The 10,403-nt window shown below is 22.9% G+C and overlaps 1 protein-coding gene across 1 annotated transcript in view; it reads left to right on the top strand.

Moving 5' to 3' along the window:
- Positions 1 to 1,766, top strand: part of LOC105361175 (acetylcholinesterase) — a 13,668-nt gene extending 11,902 nt beyond the window's left edge. Inside the window, exon 7 of the mRNA XM_011498285.1 lies at positions 1,284 to 1,766. Coding sequence (XP_011496587.1) covers positions 1,284 to 1,441 — 158 coding nt within the window. The 3' untranslated portion in view covers positions 1,442 to 1,766. The remainder of the gene's footprint in view (positions 1 to 1,283) is intronic.
- The last annotated feature ends 8,637 nt before the right edge of the window (positions 1,767 to 10,403 follow it).

Genomic DNA, 10,403 nt, shown 5'->3' with positions numbered 1-10,403 from the left:
TATCTATTAAATAATTACATAACAAATTATATAATAAATATATATAATGAATATGATTATATAAGGCGACTCAATTTATCTAAAATTTATTCAAAAAGAGTGGAAATAATACATATACAAATAAAATTTCATTGACATTTCATGACTCAAAAAAAAAATTTAGTATTAAAAATGTCGTGCCAATTAACAGGCAAAGTTTCTACAAAATAAGTATATTAAAATATTATGCTTTTCAAGAAAATTATAATAAATTAGATACTTGCAAGGGTTAGTTTTACAAGATACGAAAGTAAATTAAATACAAAAACTTTTATAATATAATAAAATCTTTATTTCAGTTAGTTTGAAAACTTATTGCTGAAATTGAGAATATAAATAAAAAAAAAAAAAAAAAAAAAAATAAAAATAAAAAATAAAAAAAAAACACACACAACTAAAAGATTAACTTCTGGTTTAAGATCTTGTTATTTTGTAAAATAAAATTGTTGCTTTTCAAATAATGTTCTTTATGAAGAAAATATTTCAATGAAAACTTTAAAAATAATATGAAAATATGCAAATAGAACGAAAAAGGTAAGCACGAAACACAAAGAATTTGAGAAACGTGAAAAATAATAATATGAAAAATTAATAAAATATAATTGAATATTACATAAGTATAATATAGTTTTATTGCGTAAAATAAGATAAAAACAAAATTTATTTATTTAGTGTACTTTTGTACTGCACATAATAATAAGCAGATAATAATGTGCAAATAAAATAACATATTATTTACTTTTCATCATTTTCATTTGGTTACTTTTATTCGATTTCTCGAATCGACAAAGCTCCTGCAGAAATAAAATTTAAACGAACATTGAAGATTGTCATGTTGAATACTGCATTTGCCTGCTTGTCATCATCTTCTCTCTCTCTCTCTCTCTCTCTCTCTATCTTACTATCTATCTATCTATCTATCTATCTATCTATCTATCTCATTTTATCTCTGTACATATAAATTCCTTCAGTTTCTTTTCAGGCTAAATCTCTTTTGAATTTTATTCTTAAAATCATTGGATTTGCCTTTTGCTAGTAATAATTGTCTTTAATATCCTTGAAAGATCTCTGAATTTTTTACCGATTGATTGCGCTTTTCAACATATTTATCTTTGTCGATTAAATTTTAAAGCGAATTACTTTACGCATTTGTTAAGCAAAATTAGCTATTAGTTATAGGATTGAGAGGATAGTGCCATAAGCCGAGAGTATTAAATAAGCTCGAGTTTTGTATGTGATTGCAGCGAAGCTGGACCCGTCGAAGGAGACGTGCAGCGGGGCGTCCTCGATGGTGTTGGACTCGCGAGGTGCGTGTCTCCTCCTCATATCTTTGGTAACAATTGGCTTGAGAGCACTGTCCGGTGCCTCGCAGTTCTGGCCCCAGCCACGTGGGCCCGTTTAGCTTACGGTCGAGAGACTCGCGACTACGGAGCCGCCGCCCGTCAACAATCAAGAGCAACGACAACACTGACATATCAACGAGCAGCTACGACGACCTAATCAATTTCACGGTGCGGATTAAGGAAGAGCCGACGTACACTCTGGAGAAATGGGCATACTGTAACTCCCTTGTATTCAGGGCACGTAGTAACTTACTTACCCATCCACTAGGATGATAAAGGACACGCTTTATTTACGTGCGATTGCATTGAAAAACGAACACTTTCTATTTTCAAATGTCAATGCATACGTGTAACGTCTCTCCTTATCCCTCCACCATCCACCCTCCACACGCCCTAGCTAACTCTTTCTTTCTCTCTCTCTCTCTCTCTCTCTCTCTCTCTCTCTCTCTAACAATCTCTCAATCTATCTATCTCTACGTAAACACAATAATTGTTATTTCATTTGATTGCTTATATAATAGAGATATAATTCTAAATACAATCTAAAATATCATACGTCAGTCAAGTTTTCGGATGAACAAAATTTTAATAATCATTCTCAAATGACTTATCATTATTCGTATTTCTAAATGCCAATTATCAACAACAGATATGATACTTTTTTTTTTTTTTTTAACATCAAAGCCACTATAGATTAAACTAGATATTATTTATTAATGTATTTATTCATTGAAAATCAAAATCCAAATTTTCCTTCAATGAAACTATAATCCAGTTTTCTTTTTTATGGTTCTATTTATTACCAATACTTACAGTCATTTATCTCAGTAATAAATAATTATATATTAAACGTTTGAATATTTAAATAGTTGCATTATTTCTATAATACAATATTTCATATATTGTCATGTCACAATTTATATATGAAGGAGTGAACCTTAAATTCAAAGAACAAGCATTATTATTCATCTAAATATGAATTAGATAATTAAATAAGGTAAATGCAAATATAACGAGTAAACTGTAATAGATTTCACTATAATGGATTTCAACTTTTTATGAATTTTTTAAAACAAATATTCCGAATATGTAATAGAAATCAATAAAATTAGATCAAATAATTGCGAAATCAATAAAATTAGATCAAATAATTGCTTGAAAATTCTCCTATTTATAAAATTTATAAATTAATTAAATGGTATTTTCATGTTATAAATTTTCATATCATTCAAGCACAAAATACAAAATGTTCATCATCCGTGATATAATTCAGTTTATTCCATTCTATATTTACAGTCTGTACAAATATTTTTATATAATAATACTTTTTTTTTATTATGTTGTAGTTACTTATGCTTTATGGATATATTAAGGCTTTGTGGACGGCAAATGGTCTTGAACTCCCAATGAAAATAGTATTAGTATTTAATATTTGTTAATTGTTTATTCGATTTTATTAATGTATTGTAAAATAATCAATTGTCCCTATTATTAGTATAATATGCTTGGAAAGTAACTTAATATATATATATATATATATATGAGAAAAATCGAATGTAAATTTTTCAGCAAATTAAATAGTTAAACAGCACCAAAGTCATTTATTTAAGTTTTCTGAACTCATGATAATATTAGTGAGTAATAAACTTTAAAACATAAATTTTATAAGACTTTCGGGCTGCTTAATTATTTATACGATAATTTTACTAATGCAATGTCTAATATTTTAGTATACTTTCAAATTTATGGGGCTAAATGAACAAATTATTATAATCGAAAAGAAAAAAATAAGACATTATCGGTAATCCAATAAATATCGATAATTTATATACCTACTTTTAGAAGAAAAAACAAAGTGATCAAGAAATTAATAATGCAAAGTTAAGTGAAAAATTTGTGACGTGCTTTTCTACTGCAGATAGTACCTCAAAATGATGTAGTTACACACTTTACATTAATGTATACAACAATTTCTCATACCATTTTAAATCTACATATTTGTTCTGAAAATATTATAGATTTATTGCTATATATGAAATTCGTATAATAATTTTATTTACGTGAAATACGTAGAGAGAAAAGAGTACGTAGAGAGAAAAAAGTTTTTTTTTTTTTTTTTTTTTTTTTTAAGAATATTACTTACGTTTGAATTATTATTACATATATTATGTAATAAATCATTATTCGAATTAGTATCAAATATACATTGACATTATATAAAATTAAAAAAATAAAAATTTAAAAAAAAAAAAAAAACAAAGCAAAACGTCAGGTTGCATCTACATTTTATGTTAAAAATATAAAATCTATAAAGTAGAAAAATATGTAGCAAAATATATTTTCATTTTATTTATTTTGATGTATATATGTATTTCATAAATATATAACTGACTAGTAAAAATTAACTTTATTAACTCTTTTACAGTTTGTAACTCTCTAAAGAAAATAATTCATCATATGCTTATTCATTTTTTTTTATTTTTTGTTTTTATTTTTGCCAATACCAACAAAAATATGATAAATTGTCGAGACAAATTTTTATTATAATTACAAAATAAGTACAATAATAATATTAATAATAAAATTATTAATGATAATATCAATAACTCGAGCGCTTCCGAAGTTACTAAAAACGTGTCTTCCTTGACATAGGAAAGGAAGATAAAAAATAATATGTACATAAACCGTATATAAACCAATTATGAATGACATCAATACATTTTACCTTTTTATTGCTAAGGGTTGATAAAATAACGTTTAATTTTATTTATATTTTGTATCAACTTCTTGATATAGGATGTATAATAAGAATAAGAAAAATATTTTATTATTTCGTATACCAGAGTTTTTCCAATTTCTGCTTATACACATATACAGTAATATTTAAAATATTAGTCAATTTTTCGTATTTTAGTAAGAATAAAATATAAAATTTAAAAATATATATAAAATACATTCAATTCAGTATACTGCATGTCACGATAAATAACACTTTTTTATATGGCGATTCTTATTTTGTAAAGAAATCTTATCTTATAATGCAAATTGTTAATATTTATTGAGTGCAAGTAACGCATATGATGTGAGATATTAAAATTACTGTCTTAAAGAGTCTTAAAATATAAATTAATGCTAATATTAACCAAATGATAATATTAATTTATTCATTAATAAAAGTAGCTGTAATAGATTTATTGTAGTCATTAGGATTGAATATCTGAATACATTTATAAAAATACTTGGAGCGATCATTTAAAATATTTACATGTGCTTTTAAATTCAAAGTTTTTTTTTTTTTTTATTAAATTATAATTTTATATAATTATTTATTAAAGATATATATGACATAGTTATTAAATATTTTATAAATTAAACTTTTCCATCAAGCTAATTGTTGAAAATAACAAAAATCAGCATAATAAAAAATATCTGTTTTTATATTGAGTATTACACATATTATCTTTTGACTTTACAAAAATAATGGAAAACTTCTCTTAATTCACTTAATTCATAGATTTTCAAAAATAGATTGAACTTGTTCATTAATTTTATCCTATAAATATTGTGTTTATTTACTTAAATTATTACTTTAACGATTAATAAATTTAATTAAATTCTTAAATAATTAAATTCGTAGTTCAACGTTCGTAAAAGAAATTAATATATTAAATTGTTATTAATAATACAAGTTTCATTAGATTATGAGTATCCTACCTGCATCACTTATTATTTCCATGAAACTATCTTCAATTTATTTCAGTTAGCAAAATTCTATGAAAGTCTAATCCGCTGATCGTTGATTTTTAACATAACTTATACGGTCGTGTACCCCCCCCCCCCCCCCCCCCCCCCCACCCTCATACACTAATTTATGCAACTCCAATGGTATAATCGGTGCTAAATGAATTAATTATTATTAGATTCATATTGTTTTAAAATAATTACTCTCTTTTGTTTTAACTGTAATATATAAAAATTTTACGAATAATTTTCAATTTATAATAATTTTAAAAACATAACGAATAATTTTACAATAACGTATTTTCATTGTTATTGCAGGCAATTGAATTTTTTTTAAAGATTTTAACACTATGTAAATATTAATATTATTTGATACATAAATATATTTTTTGATTGAATTACGAGTACGTGAATAAAAATGAAACTAACGTATTAATTTAAAAATTTTGTATTATTTTAAAAAGATTTCAAACTCTCCATAATTGTATTAACTAACCGTATATATTTTAAAAATGTTTTTTTTTTTTTTTTTTTAAATTCGTAATGAAATAAGTATGGAAATTAATATTTAAAAATATATATATATTAATTTGGAGTTAAAAAATTCTTAAATTTTGCCCTATAAGGTTTAATACGTGTAGTGTTAAAAAATAAATTTAATAAAAGAGTCACTTAAAGACATGAAAATATTTTTAAGAAATCTAATTTTGTTGTCTATAGTATTATTTATAACATATATATTATCTATTTATTAAAAACGTCTTTTAAAAATTGTGAAATTATTGCGAAAATAGTAATGGACAACATTATATCACAATTCGTGTTGCCTTAAATTAGACTTTAAATAAATATATAACCATAATTGAAATTATTATATATATATATATTAAAAATAAATGATTTTATCTAAAAGAAATTACCGTAAAGAAAAATATATACTACACACGTTAGTATTAAATTTTTTAATTAGTTGATAAAAATTTTGAATTAATTGATTAAATAAATTACGCTAATTATATTAATTAAATGTCAATAACAAAATAAACAAAACGAAAACGAGTAACGAAGGTGAAAATTCGAATAAATTAAAATATATAATTTTATAGATAAATTAATAGTGACATAAATTATATGCTGACAGATGTATTGAAATAGGACATTCGGTATAAAAATATAAGAGTCTATTCAACATCAATGATTAATCGTCATCAACAGTCAGGTAAATTATTAAAAAACGAAATTATTAAATCTAGAATAGCAAAAATATTATCAACTGACATTATATAATTTCTTGTACAAGTATTATAATCCTTATAGTATAATCTTTTAGAAAAAGTTTTAAAATATGCTGTATCGCTTATTCCGAATACTTATTATTAACAAAACTTAAATTATTTATCAATATTAATTTAAGACATTAGGCAAACAATATTTATCTTTCTTTCTTTCTTTTAAGTGATAAATAATAATGTCTATATAATTAATTATTTAATTATAATATAAATGCGTAATAAAGAGTCATGGCTTTATAATTAAATGCATTGAAATAAAATACATGGATCTTTTTTAAAAAATCTTCATATTATTATTGGTAAAAAGCTCTTAAATTAAAGTTAGTAAATTATTGGTACAAATATGACAACCAACATGAAAGATACTTTTAGTCTAATAATTGAATAGAAACTCACACATCTTTAATATTAACAATGAAGGAATATAATATATTATAAATTTCGTTTTTAATAATAATCGATTTTAGCAAATCAAAGTTGCTCATATTTATGTCATGAACATGTGCCATACCAGCTCCATATGGCATACGCACATTTTATTTATTGACCATATACGAATAAAAATTATCGAGAATATGAAAGATGGAATTAACAATGCATTTGATTTTTCAAACAAGCAACGATGTATTACATTTTTTTACAGAATGCCTGGTTGATAAAAGACAAGGGTAACAGACAAAAAAACAAAAAAACAAAAACAAAAACAAAAAAAATACACCAGATATTGAATGATCGTGGTATAAATAAAAATTGAAATTATTTTATTATAAAAATAGAAAAATTCTTTTTCATTTTACTATATTTACTCTATTAAACTTCCGTAGTGATTGGGTCGTCATATCAAATTATAACTAGAATATTGATATTTTTAAGTTTTTAAAACTTTAAGTTTGTTATATTTACATATATCACACTTTAGTTAAATGATTTTTATTAATGAACAAGATTACTATGAAGAAATTAACTACTGAATATTAATATACAAATATTAAAACTACATTAATATTTCTACGGAAAGACACTCATCATAATCTTTCTTTTCCATATATGAGCATACGTTTCGAGTTTTATTGTTTTTAATGTTCATGTAATATACAATTTTAATTTCTTTTAACAAGACTCCTGTATTTCAAAATTAAAATTTAAATAAAAATTTGCTTCTTAACAAAATTATTGAAGCTTCCATAAAGTTCCTAACAACGAGAAGGTCTTATTATTCATAGCAAATATAATTTAAATATCTTTTCAAGTGAACAAAAGACAATTATTCACCGCGTCTTAAATATATTTTTAATGAAATTGAACTAATGAATTATTTAATACAATATTTAATACAATGTTTAATAAAATTTACATAATTATATCAAAAAGATATTAAAAAATTTATGAAAAACCGAGATCAAATGTAATTTAAATATATTTTTAAAGTTCACTTGCGGCATCATTACGTTTGGCAAATGTTTAGGAAAATACGAAAGCATTATGAAAATTAAATTAGTATTGTAAAATGATTAATTAAATCCGTTGATACATATTTCATTGTATTCAGAAAAAAAATTACTAGTTTATCATTGAAATTGTACAAATGGTAATACATATAAAATAATAATACATCATTTAATTCATAAAATATAAATAATAAATAAGTGAATGTGTCACATGATAATTGTTACAATTCCTTATGTATTTTATTTCATATATTTTTATTTTTTTTTAATTCTTATGTTAAAATAGCAAACGTGTTGTTTTAAATTTCAGGTCCGATTTGAAAGATAAAATTTATTAGTTGAATATATAAATATTATTTTAATCATTTCTAATAAATGAGAAATTTTAATGTAAATTATAAAATTGAAATAAATTAATTGAACATTTAATCTATGTTATTTTACAATAAACAATAAAAAGTATCTTTCGATTTCATCCGATTAGAGTTAGATTTTGAGAAATGGATATTTTTTATTAGCTTACTGATTTACTTTAAAAAACTTGAAATTTCTAAGGTGCATTTAGACGAAGCAATTTTTAGTGATATAAAATTATTTTTTAAAACGTTAGAAAATTCATTCCTACGTGATTATAAAAAAAAAAAAATTTGGAATTAAAATTGATGATTCATTGATAGATTATGTTAAATAAAATATTCATTATTTTATAACTAACATCGTTAGTTAAATCAGCTTCGCTTCACATCATTGTTATACAATAAACTATAAACACATTTTAAAACAGACATAGTAAATGACAATGTAATCGTATAATGAAATCTATGAAATGGATAATTATATTTGTGATTTGTAAAACATGGAATTGCGCTCGAGTTATATGATAATATGTTTATAATTATTAAGTAAAACAAAATAAATAAATATATAAAAAAAAAAAAAATAAAAAAAAAAAAGAAATAAAAAAAAAAATTAAAAATTTCTGACAAACCTGTAGAACAGAACTTTTTTATTACTGTGGGCAAGCTGATCTTTTTACTTATTTTATACGATTTTTTTATAAACAAAATCAATTTTACAGATAAATTAAAAATAATAAATAAACTTATGTGTGGCGAGGGAAAAACTTGAAAGTCATGTAAAATACAATTTTTTTTTTCCATGTAAATTACATTGTAGCTTAGGATACAAAGTAAATAATCAACGAAGAAACAAATCTGAAAGAAAACAAAAATGAAAGAAAAAAATGTGGTACGTGATGAGATTAGCTCAGTTTATTCTCTTCATTATAAAAACATAGAAATATCTAAAAAAAATATATATATAAATACAAAAAATGAAAACTTCAATAAAGATGTTTTTATTGTTTTCATTTATACATTTTTTACAGTGTATAAAGCGTATATATATAAATTTTATTATAAATAATTGAAATTAATGAAGAGAGAGAAATTAATATAAGCAATGCGTAGGTTTATATTTTAAGTATATAAAGCGTATAGAATATATGCAATGTAATAAGGTGAAAATGAAAAAAAAAAAAAAAAAAAAAAAGAAAGAACGATGAATAAAAAGCAAGATAAAAACTAAGAATTCGCAAGTCTTCTACATTTGTACATAATGATTAATCGTCACTCCGTTACATTCGTTATTCAATGAAAATATAATGAAGAAATTAATAAACAGAAGGTAACATTTGGTATATCAATACTGAATAATTGAAAAAGTTTCATTATTTCATTATATTACTAAATCAAATAGTTTATGAAAATTATAATCTCATTATTATATGAATGGTTGAACGAGCCAACATTATATGTAAGATTTATATTACATCGCTCGACATGCACACACGCACACACGCACACACGCACACATACACAAATGGCCATTAGAGATCTTGACAAACAGAGAGTGATCGCTTAATACAAGAAAGTTATAAATAAACAAGCAAAATTAAGAAAGTAAATTATACTATTATCCCTCTGAATAATTTTCCTATTTACATAATCGCACTGAGAAGTAATCTGTTTTTACATAAAAAATTTTATTAAAACAATTATCGACTGTTCTATATACTAAGAATGTAAATTCGTAATCTTATGTAAGGTTTCCTGCTGCCATTATATACAATTTTATAAGCACTTTCAAATTAATGTTAAGCAACTTTTACTCACTCGTATTATTTTAAATCTACAGTATGAAATAAAAAAAAAAACTTAAACAACTAATTTTTCTAAATCTTACGTAATGCTTTTAAGTATAAGTTTACATAAATTTAGAGTTTTTGGTTTTTTATTTATTTTGTTATTGTTATGTTTTTTTTTTCTTTTTTTTTTTTCTTTTCTTTTTTCTTTTCTTTTTTTTTTTTATATATATATACCTTATAATAAATAAATAATATTGACTAGGTATCTTTGCGAATTAACTTAAATAAAGGGAATAAGAGGGACGATTGACGATTTTATAAGGAGACTTGGCAAGCTTAATCTTATATTTTTCTATTCCTAAATATACTAAATTATATGAATAGTAATTTTTTT

Source organism: Ceratosolen solmsi, unplaced genomic scaffold (assembly GCF_000503995.2).
Source record: "Ceratosolen solmsi marchali unplaced genomic scaffold, CerSol_1.0 scaffold14, whole genome shotgun sequence".
Classification (NCBI taxonomy): domain Eukaryota; kingdom Metazoa; phylum Arthropoda; class Insecta; order Hymenoptera; family Agaonidae; genus Ceratosolen; species Ceratosolen solmsi.
The sequence above is the reverse complement of the archived record's forward strand: the minus strand, read 5'-3'. Positions and strand labels throughout refer to the sequence as shown.